At 39.6% G+C, this 19,317-nt stretch overlaps 1 protein-coding gene across 2 annotated transcripts in view; it reads right to left on the reverse strand.

The window, feature by feature from the left end:
• The window catches only part of LOC138746442 (glutamine-dependent NAD(+) synthetase), a 47,125-nt gene that overhangs the window by 20,016 nt on the left and 7,792 nt on the right, over positions 1 to 19,317 (reverse strand). For both annotated transcript variants that reach the window (XM_069904631.1, XM_069904622.1), the window contains exons 5-12: positions 17,361 to 17,450; positions 15,885 to 15,936; positions 14,787 to 14,875; positions 8,583 to 8,700; positions 6,555 to 6,686; positions 6,206 to 6,280; positions 4,663 to 4,781; positions 668 to 716 (exon numbers count right to left, since the gene is read on the reverse strand). In XM_069904631.1, coding sequence (XP_069760732.1) covers positions 668 to 716; positions 4,663 to 4,781; positions 6,206 to 6,280; positions 6,555 to 6,686; positions 8,583 to 8,700; positions 14,787 to 14,875; positions 15,885 to 15,936; positions 17,361 to 17,450 — 724 coding nt within the window. The remainder of the gene's footprint in view (positions 1 to 667; positions 717 to 4,662; positions 4,782 to 6,205; positions 6,281 to 6,554; positions 6,687 to 8,582; positions 8,701 to 14,786; positions 14,876 to 15,884; positions 15,937 to 17,360; positions 17,451 to 19,317) is intronic.

A 19,317-nucleotide genomic window follows, 5' to 3' on the forward strand; every position in this document is an offset into this window, starting at 1 on the left:
TATTTAGCTTTATCTGTTGCAAAAAAAATGTAAAGCAAGTACATGGAAAAATGCTAATGTGATTGATATTAATAGATGGCATAATGAGTTGAAAACTTGTTTGGTAATGGAAAAAATCATGCATGTTTTACATAATTATTCTTTTTTTCTTAATAAGTTGTCTTTATATTTAGAATATTTACATTTAGATTTACCTTGTTTAGATTTTAGTAAATATATTTCAGTTTTTTTTTCTTTCTTTGGCTCTCCTAAAAAGAGTTGGCTGAGAGGGGGAGGGGGTTCTTCTTTTTTTCTTTTTTATAATATATTTTTTTAAAAATTATCATTCATAATATGTACTTCTTTTTACTGTATGTAATTTTTAAAAAAAACAAAGAACAGCCAGAGTCTGTCATCTGAATTGCCACATGTGCCACACTGAATCCCCACTCAACTAGGGGACAAGAGCTAAATTGAGGCAGGTATTAGTTTATCATGTTTGTTAATGGATCTGCAAAGGATCCCGAGTGACTGGACCTCATTGCACAAGACATCTCTAACATTCTACCATACCCCTCTGATATTTACAGAAAGAATGTCAACTGTTTGTTGTTGACCCTTGTACAGTAAAACTACATGGCTAAAAATACTTCTATCCATCCCTCACCCTGCAGTCTCATCAATTTACCTGTGAACTACGTCGAAGATAATCCCACAGCCAACAGGCAGGTCCAAGACTACATAAAACACAAATAAAGAGACAATGAATAAAAAAGATCATGCAATTTCACAAGTATACATTTGTACATAAAAGAACAGGAATAAGCCATTGATCTCCTCAGACCGGCTCCACTATTTAACAAAAGCACTGGAAATCTTTTGTCCTGCTGTCTCTTTTTAGTTCTAATCCCAGAATTGCCAAATGAATACAATGCAGTTGGGGGTAATTTGCATGTTCTGGCTATGTACAAGAGCAATGAAACTAGCCCTTCTCCCATGAGCCGTTCAAGTCCTTACCCTTCAGATAGTTATCCGACTCCCCTTTGAAAGCTGCAAATGAGCATGCCTCCACTCCCACCCGACACTGCATTTAGGACCCAATTTCTGTGTAGAAAGAAAAAAAGTTTTTCCTCATGTCATGTTTGGTTCCTTTGCCAATCACTTTTATTCTTAGTTCCTCCACCAATGAAAACAGTTTCTTTCTATTCAGTCTACCATATAATTAAACCATAATCCATACAATATCAAACTATTCACCATAAAATCTGCAAAAAATTAAATACAATTATCAGATATCTTTGCAACTTCCACTGTTCCAAGGAAAAAAAAACTCAGCTTCCAAATAACAAAAGATCCTCAATTCTGAAAAAAAATGTCGGCAAACTGCACTCCGGAAAGTCTTTGGGTCTTTTCCAAAATTTTACAAAGATTTATCATGATATTCTGGTTTTGAACTCGATGTATCTCTTTACAAATCCTTTACGACCTTTTGTCCAATTTCTTAACCTCCCTTGCCTCATTCATATGCTTGTATACTTGCAAATTTTTCTGTTTTGTCCTTTTTTTGAGAACCTTTACTTCTTGTTTACATTGCCCCTTTTCATTCTTCCTAACAATATGGAACATATTTATTACCTTTGAACTTCAGCAGCGACTTATCCAGCTTGCCTTTACCTTCTGGATGTCTAACTGTATTCTCCCAAATGCTCTTTTAAATTCTGTCTCATCTGCAAATTTGGAAATTGTCTTGTGTATCAAAATCCAGGCCATTGATATCTATACAGAAAGTCCACGGTCCCAGAATCAACTCCAGGGGTACTCTACGTACAATCCCCTCTAATCCAAAACAACTACCTTTTACAACCACTCCATTTCCTCTTATCTGCTGTATTTCTTGTCCATGTTTGCTGGTGCTCATTTTATTCCAAGGTTTCGATTTCAATTGCAAGTCTATTATGTGATGACGAATCAAATTGGTTCTGGAAGTCCACACACAACACATTTCCATCATCAATCCTCTCTGTTATGTCACCAAAGGCCAATCAGGTTCGACACAATTTGGTTTTAATAAATCCATGCCAGCTCTCCGTCCAATCTATGCACAAGTGACTGCTAATTGTATCGTTGTTTTTCCCTCCCAACACCTTCCTCACTTGTATGCTTAAAGTGGCAGGCCTATAATCAATAGGTTCATCTCTGTATTTCTTACAGTAAAACCCCTAGTTCAGGGTATTTGTAACTCAAGCAACCAGTGAAAAAAAATCAAGGAAAATACATTTAAAAATTAAAAAATAAATGAATAAAAATAACAGGTTAAAAAAATACGCAAGTTTAAAATTGTAGAAGTAAATATTCTCTGAAGTAACACATAAACCTTTGGTGAAAATGGGAGCAAATATTCAGCTAGCAGAGTGTTTTGCTTGTAGCAGCTGTTTGAATAGTTGTGTGAAACAGCAATGGGCTCACTTAGGATGAAGGACTGGTCGATGCCGCTCGTCGTTGGGGTGACTCTCTTAAAGTGTCTCCTTATTCCTGCTTAGTAAGAGTTGCCCTGCCAGAAGCTTTATCTGTAAACTTGGTGGGAGGTGGGGAAGGTTAATTATCTATAACGTTCTTTCGGCAGCTCCATGGAGAGGAGGAACCTGCAGATGCAGTGACGCTTAAATGTTTTCAAAGAATGTGACTGAAAATAAAGTCAAATGCTTTAAAGTTTATATATTCGTGCAAATGAAGTTTGTTCAGTGTAAATCCAGTATAGTATTTTTGTCTTTGTCTTTTAATCTGTTTATTCTTATGATGGGTGTATTAGTTAGGCATTGGAAAAGCAAGTCTCAATCATCCAGAAAATACATTTATCCAGCATCTACCAACCCCCATAGGTCCCAGATACGGGGTTTACTGCATTTGAACAAGTATGCAACACTCGGTTTTCCAATCCTCAACCGTCACCTGATGCTGGAAAGATCATGGCCAAAGCAATTTCCTTATTTCCCCAGGATTTGACCCGTCCAATCCAAGGGATTTATCCACATTAAACTCCTCTAGCCTTTCTATCACCTCCTGTTTATCAATTTTTAATTGCAGAATCTCAACCACGTCTTCCTTGTCTGAGACTCCTGCAGTTTCTTCTTCAGTAAAGACATCTAAAGAACCTCAGCTATGCCCTCTGCCCCATGAGATTTCCTTTGTGCTCTCTTTTTACAACTCTACCTGTTCCCATGCCAAGAAAATATTTGGGGTTTTCCTTTCATCTTTGCTGCCAGTATGTACTTATTCTTTCTCTTCTTCTTGCTTCTCTATTGAAGATGCCAGGCAGTTGTCATATGTGGAGGAGAACATGGAAGTGAATATAATAGGAGTAAACAATATGCAACAAAAAAATAAAAGGCCATCCATTCTGTGCACAAAACAGAAAATGCAGATGTTCTGAATGGTTAGAAATGAAGAAATATTGAAGTTCAAATGCTCTGGGTGTCCCTAAACAGGTAATTGAAAGCCAAAATATAGGAGCAACAAGTAACTTGGAAGGCAACTGTTACGTCCTCCTTTACTACAAAAGTTTAGGAGTAAAGATGGCATCCTTGACTGAAAAGGTTGACTATCCCTCTGCTTCCGCAGATAAGACTAGAAGACATCTGAGCTGAATTAGGCTATTTGGCCCATTGAGTCACCTCTGCAATTTGAATCATGGCTGATATATTTTTCTTCTCAACTCCATTCTTCTATCCCATAATCAAAAACCTATCAACCTCCATTTTAAATCTTCCCAATGACTTGACTTCCATAGTCATCCATGGCAAATGAATTCCAGAGAATTTCTTCTCGCCTCTGTTCTAAAAGGTTATCCTTTTCTCCTGATGCAGTGACCACTGCTCCTGGACTTTCTCACTATAGGAAACACCTTCTCCATATCCACTCTATCCAGTCCTTTCAAAATTTGGTAGGTTTCATCCTTTGAAACTCCAGTAAGTACAAGTCCAGTGCCATTAAATGCTCCTTGTACATTAACCCTGTCATGCCTGGGATCATTCTTGTAAACCTCCCCTGGACCCCCTCCAATGCCAGTGTCTACTTCTTCAGACACAAGACCTAATACTGGGCTCAGTACCTGTTGAGTTGCCAGATCTGCTAAGTTTCCTTCTCCAATTTGTTTTCATTTTTGCCATAGGAGTAAAGATGGAATTATGTGGTCCTTTAGGAAATAAGAGCATCAGAGAGGATCTGGGAAATTGGATAGCAGATTTGAGTGTTTAAATGGCTTACTCCTTTGCTAGTGAAATCAGGACAGCATTCTACACAAAGACAAGGACAGTTTCTGAATGAATTGGAACAAAATTCTATCCCATTGCATGCCTCGCTTCAACAAGGGAGTTAGGCCCTTTGTTCGTACAGAGACTGAACAGGAATGGTGAATCATGCACAGCAGTCTAAGACCAAGACATAATGCTTTTACCAAACTGCTGCTACTTCCACAAAGCTGTGATTACGTAGCACAACGTGGAATCAATGAATCTGACAACCAGATAATTGTGCTTTGCTGTCCTTTTGCAAGTTCTTCAAATCATCCCCACCTTGCACGGTCCTTCCCCACATCTGGGACAAGAGTTCTTCCACTGAGGAAATACTTGTGAGAAAGTGAAAACAGGGGCCTCGTGAAGCCAAAATAAGAAGACTCCAACATACCTGATTTCTTCTTCGGGAGTATGGTACCGGATCTGAATGGGTTGAATTGAAGGCATGTAGACATCATCAACTGAGGACAGCATGAAGTTGACTTTCACTCGATGATATACTTCATTTGCCTGTTTGGAATATCATTTACAGGACTGATTTAACTCAGAGATTAGGAAATCTATCCAAGTGAAGTACAAGCAATGAGGAATAAAGCAACAGGAGCTGGTGACAATGACAACAATAAACTGCAGCAGTATTCCCCATTTACATGCTCAAGAGACAGGCACATTAAATTCAACAAGTAAAATCCCCATTATCTGGAATTCAAGCAACTGGCAGCCTCAAGCGACTAACAAAAATATCATGGAAAATAAACAGGCAAAAAAAATGAACGTTTAAAATTGGCGCCCCCAGCAGTTAGTTCACCAATCACACAAAACACAAACAAGCAACTGGAAAATACACTTATCCGGCATCTAGCAATCTCCATTAGTGCTGGATACCAGGAGTTTTACTGTATTCCAACAATCAGCAATCCCACCAATCCAGCCTGTTTCACATCCCTATCTTTGCCCAATCTCACCCGCATGTCAATCACACAGATCACCATCAGGAAAAGCACAAATTAGAGTGGAGATCCATCCCCTCTTGCTTATATTCAAGTCACAAATACAGACACTGCGACACAACTAAGTCCATTTGTGGAATTTGGTTCCACTGATCAGTGGAAGACAATATAGAAGTGGCCCTCAGATTTCAGGTGCAACAATACACTCTTGGTCCCATGGATGAATTTCGACCTGGTTTCACTCTCTCTAAAGAAAGAGTGAATGGCACGGTTAGTATGTCAGTTAGCACAACCCTATTACAGTGCCAGAGACCCAGCTTCAAATCCAGCACTGACTGTAAGGAGTTTGTACCTTCTCCCTACGTCTACATGGGTTTCCACCGGGTGCTCCAGTTTTCCTGCCACCCTTCAGAAACAGCTCATGGGCTGGAAGGGCTTGTTACTGTCTAAATTTAAATTTAGATGAACTGCAAGACCGATGGGGAAAATTCACAATGACAGTTGCAAGAGCTCAAGCTGTTGATAACTAGATATGTTTAAGTGATCAGACCAGTTTGAATTGAAGAAAAAGCTTGATGGAGCTTCACTGCACGAATCAGGGGTTTTAAATAATGTGTCCTGTTTGCAATAATAGAGAAAATATAGTTGTTGTTTAAAATTCATAACCCCAATGCTCTGTTAATATCAGAACATTATTCTACGTCCGACTCTTCACTCATGATGTGAACAGCAAGGCTAATTACATTAATAGGCGTGACAGAATTTAATCATTTTAATGCATTAAAAATCCATTTTAATGTTCAATTTATTGTCGATAACAGAAGCTTGCAGCAACAAAATTGAATTTTGCATTTGATCCATTCCAAACAGGGCTACACTTATTGACTGTAACATGTATGAGAACATCTTGAGCTCGAGAAGCCTGCTAAAAATAAATCATTTTAAAACTTGCATTTAGACAGATAGGAAAACTCATGTACAAACCATTAATCTTCTATTCATCATGTCTACACGATAGGTTCTTACATCTTCCAAATCTTGAGTGGTAGTTAGGACTTCCTAAAGAGAGAAGAAAAAGAAATTCAGGACGCGAATGGATCCCAACTAACCTTCGATATTGAAGAGAGCAACTTCATATTTTTTTTGAAATTATAGAAAATGTGGAATAGTCTGTAGTCAAATGATAAGCAGAGTTTTTTTTTAATTTTATTTACCACATGGTAGAATCCGATTCCAGCCATTTAAACTTGCGGCACCCAATTACACCCAAATTAACCATTTTGGAGGGTGGGAGTACACCAGAGCACCCAGGTAAAATCCATTCATGTCTTACCACATCATCCAATGAAAATTGGGATCCATGAGCCACAATATGTCCATTTACTGCAATCATAGCACAGCCATCATAATACAGGCGATCACCATCGCAGCCCTTCTGGTTGGCAAGGAGATATATTCCACCACTCTGGAGACATGGCAGAGGAAAATGAGTCCCAGTCCTCAATAGGACAGCTTCGCACAACTACGTGATTTCAAACATAAAACGGAAATACTCGGCAGGTAAGCATCAATGGGAAGAGATGCTTCATGTTGAATACCTTTTGTCAGAACTGGGAAGGACATAAACTCAGCTCAGTTAGGCTGCAAGGAGGGTGGGGAGAGGGGGTATCTCCAATAGGGTAACATGGGGTCCAAGAGTGGATGGGATCAATTAGAGTGTGAGAACAATAGACAAGTTACAAAATGCAGCGGAGGACCACATGCTATGTGTCAAATGGCTTCCCATCCAATTTTCCCATCTACAAAAAAGATGAGTTTAATTCCTGCTCCCTTTGAAGACTGAACAGGAGCCTATTTTGTGGGAGAATCAAGCAAGTGCCAGTATTGTAGCACCAACTACAACTGACTGTTGTCATAACATTCCAAACAAATATTAGATGCAAAATATAAAATACTACTGTAAACCCGAAATTAAACAGAAAATGGTGGAAATATCTAAGAAGTCAGTTAGTGTCTGTGAGGAGGGAAAACAGTGCCCTTGTTTATAGGTCAGTGTTGTTCTGTTTTACACAAAAATCTGCAGACACCATGGTTGATGTAGCAAAGGTAAAGATATATAACCGACACTTCAGGCTTTAGCCCTTCATCAAAGGGAGAAATTCAGGAGGTGAATGGATCCCAACTAACCTTCAATATTGCAACTTCATATTTTTTTGAAAGTATAGATAATGAATTCATCTCAAAAGAATATAGTAGCTTTTACTTCATTAATGGCCAGACGAACAATTTTGATAAGATGGAAAGAGCAGAGCACCAACACGTATGCAATGGGTAGAGGATGTTGTGTCTTGGGTGAGTTTGGAGAAAATTAGAGGTAATGTTAAAGAGATCGGTTGAAATTGACAAGATTGGGGCTCATTCATGGACAATTATCATAATTTGATAACTTAGGCAAGGGTGCTCTGGGGGTTTTCTATCCGATGTTCAAGAGCCGATACTCGATTCTTTACAAAATATTTGCTAGTGACCGTGTTTAGTGGGAGGAGTAAGATTAGTATGGGGCGGGGTCTTTTTTTAAATTTTGCTCTTATTTTTGTTTTTAATAACTAGAAGAGATTAGTCTATTTAGATTACCACAATGTATATCTCAATATTAGAATACGAGGTGAAATTCTCATAAGGATAGTTCACTTTTTTGTGAATTACATAAGACAGTATAACTAATAAGTGACTCATATTCTGTATTGCCTTATATAAAAGCTATATAATTAACTCATATCTGAGCAATATATACATTTAATATTTCTCTATCAAATTTGTTTTTAAACTTTTATTTGAACTTTAAATTTGCCAGTATCTGGAATTCAAGCAACTGGAAAAAAAAAATCGAGGAAATAAATACTGTAACTGAAGTCGCTTCATCACTGCAATTAATTTTACTGAATCTTCGATGTTCCCACTCCAAAATCTCAACATCCATGGTGCTCTAAACATTTTATAAAATAATGACTTGGCCTCGAATGGAGTAAAAATTCATGTGCTTGTAATTCTGTATCTCTGTTCATGAAATCCTAGAGTCCAACTGCTTTTTCAATCACTTGCACATTTTATTTTTTTTAAACTGGGATTTAAACTAATTTCTCCCAATGATCAGGCTCGGCCACTCAATCATTATTCCAGTGACTTCGCTGTTACGTCCTTGTACCTTAAATTTGGTACAATGTGGGACCATACATGGCCAGCAAAATGAAAAGGCCATGGCAATGACAGTTCAATCTCTAAAGTATACTCCAAAACAGTTCTTGCAGCAGACCCAGAAATCCATTGTCATTTGGAAACATCTCCTTGGCCACAACTTTACCTTCACTGTTGCAAACTTTATAACGTTGGTCCTGAAATAATTTTTACGGAGAACATGGTGGCTCCCTGAAGCATTGGTAAATATCTCCACCCCATCCATTGCCATGGTAATGTGAGGACTGGGAAGGGAAAGGACACAGAAAGTCAGCATTTCACAAACTTGTCCTGAAATTGGCAGAGGTGTCTTTTTTTTTAAAAAGTTCAGATTTATATTCATTGTTAGATACACGACATCACATACAACCCTGAGATTCTCTTTCCTGCGAACAAGGCAGAATTACCTCTTACTGATAGTGCAAAATCTACTCAAGATACATATACATGTGAACAAATAAAGAAATGTAAACAAACTGACAATGCAATAGAGATTTTTTTTTTTTTTTTTTTAAATCAATAAAGTGCAAAAATAAGAGTCCTTAAATGAGTCTCTGAGTTTGTGGTTGAGGAGTCTGATGGTGGAGGGGTAGCAGCTTTTCCTGAACCTGGTGGTGTGAGTCTTGTTGAAAAATGTACAAGCAGATTTTGTCTTTTTTCTGCATTCACAGGGAGAGGAGATATTTCAGGGCTGTGTCTCCTGAATAAGAACTTTTCATAATGTCAACGCAAGCATTTATCCTTCAACCAACATTACTCAAACTGATTTTGCTGCATGCGTTAGCAACTGTGCAATGCACGATCAAATTTTAAAATGCAATCCTATTTTTCAGGTTATAGCTTACTTTGGGAGTGGTTTCTCTGTACATGAAAGGCCAAGTGTTTATGTTTGTCTAAATATTCTAAAATAAATGTAATTCGTAATAAAAATTGAGAGAAAAGAAGAACATAAATGGGAGGCCCGTTGAACCGAAGATCATGGCTGATCTGGTTATGGATTCAGATCCACTGACCTGCCTTTTCCCAATCAACCTGTCTAAGTTTTCCTACTTTGCCAAAAAAATCTGAGTCTTAAACCGATTCAGTGAGGTAGCCTCTACTGGTTCCTTGGAGAGAGAATTCCACAGATTCACCACTCTTGGGGAAAAGCCTCTCAATGTCTCAGAGTGGAAGAAACCCAAAGCCAAGGACCTTTCCCACAGAGCATCTGCACAAGCTTCACCAAGCTTTAGTGCATCCCTTACCATATTTTCCTGGAAACTGGAATGTGTCAGTCACCAGAATTCCCTTCAATCATCTCGCTTTGCTGGACAACCAATATGTTTATCCTGAACCCTGTGCCATTTAAGGATAAGGATTGACTTCATTTATATGGGTCTGTAGTTGCATTTAAGTCATCGTAGGCAAGGATATCAAATTTCTTTCCCTGCAAAACATTACGAAACCAGCTGAATCAAATTTCTTCATGGTCTTCTTCACTGTTTTGATCAAAGCTGAAAGCAATGCCAAGTCATGGATGAATTGGTGGGCATTGGATCATTCTCCTGTTAATCATTCTGTGGAGCCAGTGAAAGTACACAATGCTAGAGAAACTAAGCAGGTCAAACAATGTACTTTATAGAGCAAAGATAAAGATATACAACCAATGTTTCAGGCTTGAGCCCTTCATCAAGGCATGAACAAAATGTAGGCTTGTGACCAAACAAAATGGGAGGAGGGATAGAGTCCCTTGGGCAGGAAGTAATAGGTGAATAAGGGAGGGAGGGCACAGCAGCAATAAGGGGGGGGGGGGGCAGGGAAAGCTCTGTGAATAGAGAGGGAAGGGGTGGAAAGCTAGAGGAAAGAAGACAGAGGGAGGGGAAGAGAGAGGGAAACACGGAGTTGGTGAGAAGTTGACGTTAATGCCATGTTACATCACATTGCTGCAGTCGATTTGATCTTAAGACTGTGTTTACCGGATAATAAATAATAAGATATTTGCAATGAGTCATACATTCCCTGCCACCTCCAACTCTGAGAGTGCTGGAAAAAAATAGCCGGAGTATTTCGTGGCCAAGTTTTATTTCATTGATTGCCATGATCGAATCAGAACACGTCCCCACTGAACATTGGACCTGGTGTCTAGATTCAAGGTCGTCATCTGTGCTGCACCTTGCTGCATTGGTCTGGAATACATTGACCTCTGTGCTGCACCCTGCTGCATTGGTATGGAATGTGCTAACCTACATACTGTATTGGTCCCATTTAGAAACTTATAATTTGCCCATTTTGGCCTTTCCCTATGGATTAAGAATTTCATGAGAGCTATAAAAACTTTCCAACAGGAGCTGACCATTTTTTTCAAGCTTGGCCGATGTGTGACTCCAGCCCCACCAATGGGATTGATTCTGAATTATCTCCACAGTTTGATGGGAGTGGATGGAGGGGTAGGCAAAAAGTGTCAGGAAAATCCACATCCAAAATCAATATTTAAGAGCTGAATTGGTTCAGGCATTCATGAGACAGTTTTGATAACTGGAGCTCTTTATTGTCGGAATCCTTCCACCCCCACCACCAAACCTATACTTAAATTTCTGATTTCACTGAAGGTTCACCACAAGGTTCTGCATCGACTACCAAGAATAAAATGGCAATCCAATGTTAAATAATTGAGAGGAAGCGACAGGTTTTATGTGGAAGCCCACAAAGGGAGCACCAGATCCAGTAGATGACTCCCGCGGATAAACGAGTGGGGCTTCTTTTGAAAGGCCTGTTTGAGGCCCTGAATTGTGATGAGAGAGAAGGTGTGAGTGCAAGTGTGACACTTCCTGTGGGCACAGGGGAAGGTGCTGTGGGCACGATTGGTGGGAAGGAATGGGTGGATGAGGGAGTCACGGAGGGAGCCGTCCCTATGGAAGGCAGAGAGGGGAGGAGAGGGGAAGAGGTGTCTTGTATTGGTGAGCTGCTGTGTTTTAGTTCTCTTCTTTGAGAACGAAACACCCCGTGGTTCCACCCACCTTGCTTCAAGTTCAAAATTGGCTAAAGAAGGAAATGGATGTATTGAGCCACTTTGTGCTTTGAGCATCTTTTGCATTTCTTGAAATTCACTATTGCTGATTATGTATTCCTGAAGTCTGATCAGTAGAAGGAATTAGGGTTATATAAGATAGTGATAATGTATTCCAGACTAATGCAGCAGGGTGCCGCTTGGAGGTCAACACACTGCAGACCAATGCAGTAAGCTACAGCGCAGAGGTCAGCATATTCTACCTTGCCTGTGCACTGTAGAATGAAGCCTCCTGCTCTGGTCAGGATCATGTTCCATCTGCCAATGCTCTCCCACACTTCCATCTTATCTATATCCTACTTTACTCTTAGACAACCTTCCTAGCCATAATTAAAAAAAACAAATTTTGTCTCATTCACAACTTGCTAATAGTCCTCAACATCCATTGGAGCGCTCACACCCCTAACGTCGAGGTACTCGAGATGGCAGAGGTCGACAGCATCGAGTCCACGCTGCTGAAGATCCAGCTGCGCTGGATGGGTCACGTCTCCAGAATGGAGGACCATCGCCTTCCCAAGATCGTATTATATGGCGAGCTCTCCACTGGCCACCGTGACAGAGGTGCACCAAAGAAAAGGTACAAGGACTGCCTAAAGAAATCTCTTGGTGCCTGCCACATTGACCACCGCCAGTGGGCTGATAACGCCTCAAACCGTGCATCTTGGCGCCTCACAGTTTGGCGGGCAGCAGCCTCCTTTGAAGAAGACCGCAGAGCCCACCTCACTGACAAAAGGCAAAGGAGGAAAAACCCAACACCCAACCCCAACCAACCAATTTTCCCTTGCAACCGCTGCAATCGTGTCTGCCTGTCCCGCATCGGACTGGTCAGCCACAAACGAGCCTGCAGCTGACGTGGACTTTTTACCCCCTCCATAAATCTTCGTCCGCGAAGCCAAGCCAAAGAAGAAATAGTACCCACTGCCTTCACATCTATATCACTATCAGGCAAAGGTGATAGAATGGAATTCTCCCATGATGCTCTGCTTCCTATCACCAAATAACCTCTGGTTCCAATTAACCAGCATGTCTCGGATCCCATCCTTCTGAACCTGTCTTCCAAGCTAATGACCTCAGACACAAAGTAGCATTGAAAATTATACGCTCATGCATATTGAGGTAGACACCCAACAATAATACTTTAAATACTTAAGCATGTTGAAACAGGCTCATGGGGCTGATTGGCGAACTCTTAACTCATTATAATCTAAAATTGTTGAATATCTCCACTGAAGATTGATGTTAAAACTGACTGTGTGCAAATGAATTTAGAAATAGTCCTAACTTGTAGATCTTTCTGTTCTTGGTTCTGCTTCATTTTACCATAGGAGAATAAATAAATTGAGGCATTCTTACTCAATTACAACCAGACATGTAAACCCTCACTTGGGGTTTGGGATTATTCTCATCGACCTGAGGTTCATAACTATAGTAAACTAGACACATGAAACTGTGTTTAACATTAATTGACAAGTTATTAAGGATACAATTACCTTTCTTGTTGTGTGCACTGAAATCTGACTTCCTGCAGCTAATTTATTTTTGTAAAAAATTGCAATAGTATGCATTAAATTATATATTCATGAATATACAGATTCTAAATACAATACATAGTGATTACCACCCAATCCAATGGCCAGTAAGCCCCTAGATCAAAAGGTGTGCAGCAGATGTCGAGGATCAATTTTGAACCAACAACCCAAATCTATTTTAGCAGGAGTTCCTTCAACACCCTTCACAAATGCCTGGCACAAAATCTTGGAAGAATTTTCAAGTACTCATTAACAGAGATACGCCCATTCATTTTTATTTTTGCAGATGTGTTCCTCGAATGGAATCTCTGCCATTTTAAGTACTCAATCACATCCAACAGATAACAACACTCCAGCAGTAGTTGTGATTGAAATCGGCTGAATCGTACCTTGAAATCCAAGAATTCTCCCATACAAATTCCCTCCCATCTCACCAGAATGCACCATTTGAAAACAATATGAAAAAAGGTTAATGACTTTGTGGCAAACCACTGATATGTATAACTGACTGATCAGGCACACCTATTGACCGATTCTACCTGAGGCCCCTCCCCACAGGCTCCTGTATAAAGGTGGCTGTTCCACAGCCCTCTTCTCAGTGCAGGACAGTCAAACAGTATAGATGTGCAGTTTTTCTGAAATTAATAAAAGCCTATTGGTTTCTCAACAGTCTTTCAAGTAATTGATGATGCATCAGACTTTTAAATGATATAAAGAAATGCAAGAATTATTTGGATTTGTTTGCAACACTTTGGTTATATAAACCAGTCACAATGATGGCACATCCCATGAGAGAACCCATGATTCAAATCAAATATTTCTCAGTAAACACAAAAATGTTCCTCAGCAAAGGGCACTCTCCAGAACTGGCAGCAATGCTGGGTGTTATCTTTGACTTATTCACAGACACAAGAGACTACATCTGACACACAATCCAATCTGTCAAATTTAATGTTAAAAACCATAATTCAAGGCAGAGAAAAATGATATTCATATTAACCAACATACTGGTCAGAACATATGCTGTGGAACGTCAGACTAGTTTTCTGCAATTGCATATCCCAGGATAGAGAGGATGTAACTGGACTTTCAGACACCTTTTGATAAGGTCTTATGTCAGAAATTAGCATGAAAAATTACTGCCCACTGAACTGATTAAGATGCTGATATGGATAGAGAACTGGTTGTCAGAAAAAAGGTAGAGATAAACTGATCCCTTTTCTACTCAAAATATCTATTCTTGATTTGGATGAACAGTCATCGAGCATGGAAACAGGCCTTTACTAGAGGAATCAAAAACTAGGGATCGTGGATTTGTATAAACTATAGATTGAAGGAGAGATTTTTTAAAAACAACATACCTAGTAGATGGTAGCAATCTGGAACTCTCTTCCCAAAAACCTTCTCACATTTAAAAACTACTTGGGACACATTTTAAAAGGCTGTGACCTTCCAGGCTGCAGAACTAGTATTAGATGGTGGGATTAGACCGAGTTGCTACCTTTTCAGAACAGGCCAATCAACCTCCTATATCAGAATTGTTCCCTTATTGTATCTTGGTGAATAAATTTTAAGAAATCTTTCCTCAACTTCCATCTGATCTATCTCAGATCCATGCCCATAATTATTGTCCACTTCATGAACAGATAGAGCCACACATCTTTTATAACTGGCTTTTATATCTTTTAAATACATCAATGAAACCTCCATCAATAAATCACTTTGGGACGTACAATGCAAATTAAAGAGTTCCTACCTATTCCCAACCCAGAGTTCTTCACATATTTCACTTCCAAGACAGGTATCCTTTGTTGCCAAGACAGCATCACCAAATGGGACCGCTTCCTTAATGGAGAACAAGCATTTTGTTGTTGACTTCCACCTTCATTTTTCATTTCAATACCCCAAACCCTCAATCCCTTTACAAGTATGAAGTCCACCAGAATTGCTCCCACTGAACCTCCACTCATTACTTTTATTTACCAGTACTCAGATTCTAGAATGTGGGCATCACTGGCAAGGCCAACATTTATTGCCAATCACCAACTACCCTGGAAAGTGGTGCTGAACCATCTCCTGAGACCATTGCAAAAGTACATCCACAGAGCTCTTCAGAAGGGAGCTGGTCTCATGAAATAAGGCACGGCAATATATTTCCATAACAGGTTGGGATGTCACTTGGAGAGGATACTACAAACTGTGGTGTTCCCATGCCCACACTCCCCTTGCCCTCCTCCATTGTGGATTTGGGACCGTCAGAGTAGCCTTGCACTAACTACAGATGGCACACACTGTAGCTGCTGTGGCAAAAAATTAATTACATTTTTTAAAATGTTTAATTTTTAAAAATTTAAACATACAGCACAGTAACAGGCCCTGTCGGCCCACAAGCCTACACCACACAATTACGCCTAATTGACCGATAACCCCTGGGACATTTCAAGCGGTGGGAGGAAACCGGAGCCCTCAGAGTAAACGCACCCCCCAGACAGTGCAGGATTAAAACCCCGGTCCCATTTACTGGCGCTGTAACAGCATTGCGCTAACTGCGAGGCTAGCCTTGTCACTCCTAAGCTCACCGTGCCGCCCCTTAAACTTTCCATGAGGAAGGTTTGTGTACTTCACAATAACATAAAACTGGAATGAATGATGTTCCAATCCAGCAACTACTGTCCCTGGTGGTATTGAGCTGTTGTCATCCAGGCAAGCTGAGGATATTTCACCATGTTCATGATTTAAGCCATGCAGGTTGTGGTGCCTTCTCTCAGATGCTAGTTTTTAAAAATAAACACATGCTGAAATTCAAAACAAACTGTCACAAAATTAGAAGTACAACTAGAAATGTTTAGCTCACCTGTCCTGTTACAGATTGGATCATTTCTGGTAGGTAATACTCCTCAACTGCCCTGAAAGTAACAAAAGAATTACCCACCTAAATTCTTCAACAGAAATGCTTCATTATCCAAAAGTTTTTAAATATTTTAAAGTAAATAATTCCCTATGAAACTGCTTTTTGTTCAATTTCTTTATCAATGCTTTGCATATTGCATTTTGTTGCAGCCAACATACATTTTATTCTGATGCTACCTTAAAAATTATTACCGTATATCACACCTAGGGCAATCTGAAATTTAAAAATGATTACTGTATATACTGGCATATAGGATGATCCAAAATTTAAAATGGTCAACTAAAGAAAAAGATCACCTTATATGTCGGGTCTAAAATCCAAACCTTGACAGCGAAGCGTCAACACCACTGACATCTTCCCATTGGCTCTGATGCAATCTTATGAATGACCGGTTATCAACTGATTCTCAGCACTCGTCCATGGGGTCCATCTGCCCAATCGGACTGCCATCGGCTCTGTACAGGCTTTAAGTGGCCGGATACAGGAGCTGACAGTGGTTTATTTTATAATATGCTCATAAAATTAAAACCTTCACAAGGTAATTTGGTATTAAATATTATGATTTGCTTTTAACAGCATCCACTGGTCAGCAGTAAAGTGCTAAAAAATTTTTGGGGGGGGGTCATCTTATATAAATGTATCGCTCAAAACCTACTTTTTAGGTGGAAATTCCGGGGTCATCTGATAAACGAGTCGCCCAGTGTGCCAGCATATACAGTAGTTAATTTGGTGGCTCATCTATTCTCTTCCTCAAAGAATTATCAAATAATCCAGAGAAAACGGAATCTTAAAAATAAGAGTCTCAGGAAGTGTGACAATGGAAGAAAACTGTATGCATCATTTGGATATTACACCAGTATAAAAGAAACTTAGTGTCACAAATATTCAAGTATAGGTGTTAAACGGAATTAACTTGGATGCACGGTTTTGCCAAAATGTTCCACAAAAATTACCTCTAAAAATGATTGACTGTAAGTCCACTTTGCAAGTAATCAGTCCGAAATGTTTTGTCACAAAAATAACAAAATGTTTTATTCATTATTATTTATTCATTTATGATATGTTGACATTGTTGGTGAAGCTACTATATGCTAATCATCCTGATTTGCCCTCAATCCGGTTTCCTGAATGATTAGCATTTCAGGAAATAACTTACTGTGCAACCACATTGTTGCATCTGGAATCTGAAACACCAAACCCAAGAAGGCTAGCAGATTCCCTTCCATAAAAGATGTGGGTGAACACTTCAGTGGCTTCATCATTACCAAGAGTGTTCATTTATTCCAGATGTTATGACTTGAATGGAATTCCCTGACTGTCATGGTGGGTCTTGTATTCACGTCTCCTGCTTAACAGTCCAAGCCTGTGTTTAGAGGTCTAATAACATTATTACCTTGTCAAAGAAGTACTTTGCCTTACCTTGGTTTATTCCATGGCAGGAACCAACGCATTTCCCTGTAGTTACCTTCATTTGCCATCATCATCTTTGGTTTAATTAACAAAATTTTCCTGCAACATTTACAGCACAGAATTATTACCAATTTACTTTATGATTAAAAAAGAACACCAGCAAAAGCAATCTGGATGTTCAAAACTTATGAACTCTCAGGGTATTTCCTTTATTATTACATGAAATATATAAATGTTCCTGGTCTAAATACCATGCAAGTTCACAGTGAAAAGAATGATCAATGTGGATTCAAGAAACTGCTTATTACCCCATAGTAGATTTCACCTTCTTCAGACATTGAGATGCCAGACATATGTAATCTTAGCCTGATCCCAAGTAAGATTCATTCTAGTTCCACGTTATTGTGATGTACAACAAACCTTGATTGTTTCATTATGAAATCTGAACATCAATGCAAAGTTTATGTTGACCTTTCATACCTAATTACCCCAGGGCTGCTACAAACTTTGTGGTGAAGCTACCCCACAAAGTGGTTGGACAAGAAGTTCTGGATTCAGACCTAGTAACAATGAAGGAAGAGCAATACCTTTCCAAGCAAGGGGGATGGGAAAGTGGGCGAAGAGCATGTGGGCAGTGGTATTCATGCAACTGTTCTTCAAGGTGGAAGAGATCATGGCTTAGGAATGCTAGCTGAAGTAAATGGGTCCATTTTACAAATGAGGTGCAGAAATTCAGAATACTGTTGTGGGTGGAAACCATACAGACTCCAATTCAATAAAGAAAACCCTCATACATTAGTATAATGATCCACTTTCTGAAATAAAAGGACTTCCTCATGCACAAACAGCTTGGCCAATTTCATTCTATTTGTAAGAGGATGAAGCATAAAGCTTATTCATAAGAACATAAGAAATAGGAGCACGATTAGGCCATCCACCCCATCGAGCTAGATCCACTATTATATGAGATCCTGGCTGATCTGATAATAGGCTCATCTCCACCAACCTGCCTTTTCCTCATATCCCTTATTTCCCCTGCTATCCAACCTTGTCTTAAACCACTTCAATGGGCAGCAAGTTCCACAGATTCACCATCCTCTGGGAAAAGCAGTTCCTCCTCATCTCCATCCTTAATCTACTACCTCTTGAGGCTATGTCCCTTAGTTATAGTCTCCCCCACCAATGGAAATATCTTACCTACCTCTATCTTATCTGTGCCTTTCATAATTTTATATGTTTCTATAACACCCCCTTTCATCCTTCTAAATTCCAGTGAGTACAGTCCCAGGGGACTCAATATTTCCTCATGGGCTAACCTCCTCATCTCTGCAATATACCTGGTGAACCTCTCCTGCATCGCCTTCAAAGCCATTACATCCTTCCTCAAGTAAGGAGGCCAGTACTGCTTTCAATACTTCAGATGTGGGCTCACCAGTACCTTGTACAGTTGCAGCATAACCTCCCTGCTCCTAAATTCAATCCCTCCAGGCCAACATTCCATTTGTCTTCTTGGTAGCCTGCTGCACCTGCAAACCAACCTTTTGTGATTCATGCACAAGAACTCCCAGGTCCTTCTGCATGGCGACATGCTGCAATCACTTTCCATTTACATAATAATTCCATTTTCCATTTTTCATTCCAAAGTGGATAACCTCACATTTACCAACATTGTACTCCATCTGCCAGACCTTTGCCCACTCACTTAACCTATCTATAGCTCTCTGCAGACTCTCCGTATACTCTGCACAATTTGCTTTTCCATTCAATTTAGTGTCAACAACAAACTTAGATACTAGGTCATTAATGCATATCGTGAACAGTAGTGGACGCCTGCGGCACCCCACTCACCACTGATTGCCAACCAGAAAAACACCTCTGTATCCCAGCTCTTTGCTTTCTATGATTAACGGATTCTCTATCCATGCCAATACATCATCCCCAACTTTATGCATCTTTATCTTATGTA

The sequence above is a fragment of the Narcine bancroftii genome, chromosome 1 (genome assembly GCF_036971445.1).
Source record: "Narcine bancroftii isolate sNarBan1 chromosome 1, sNarBan1.hap1, whole genome shotgun sequence".
Lineage (NCBI taxonomy): Eukaryota > Metazoa > Chordata > Chondrichthyes > Torpediniformes > Narcinidae > Narcine > Narcine bancroftii.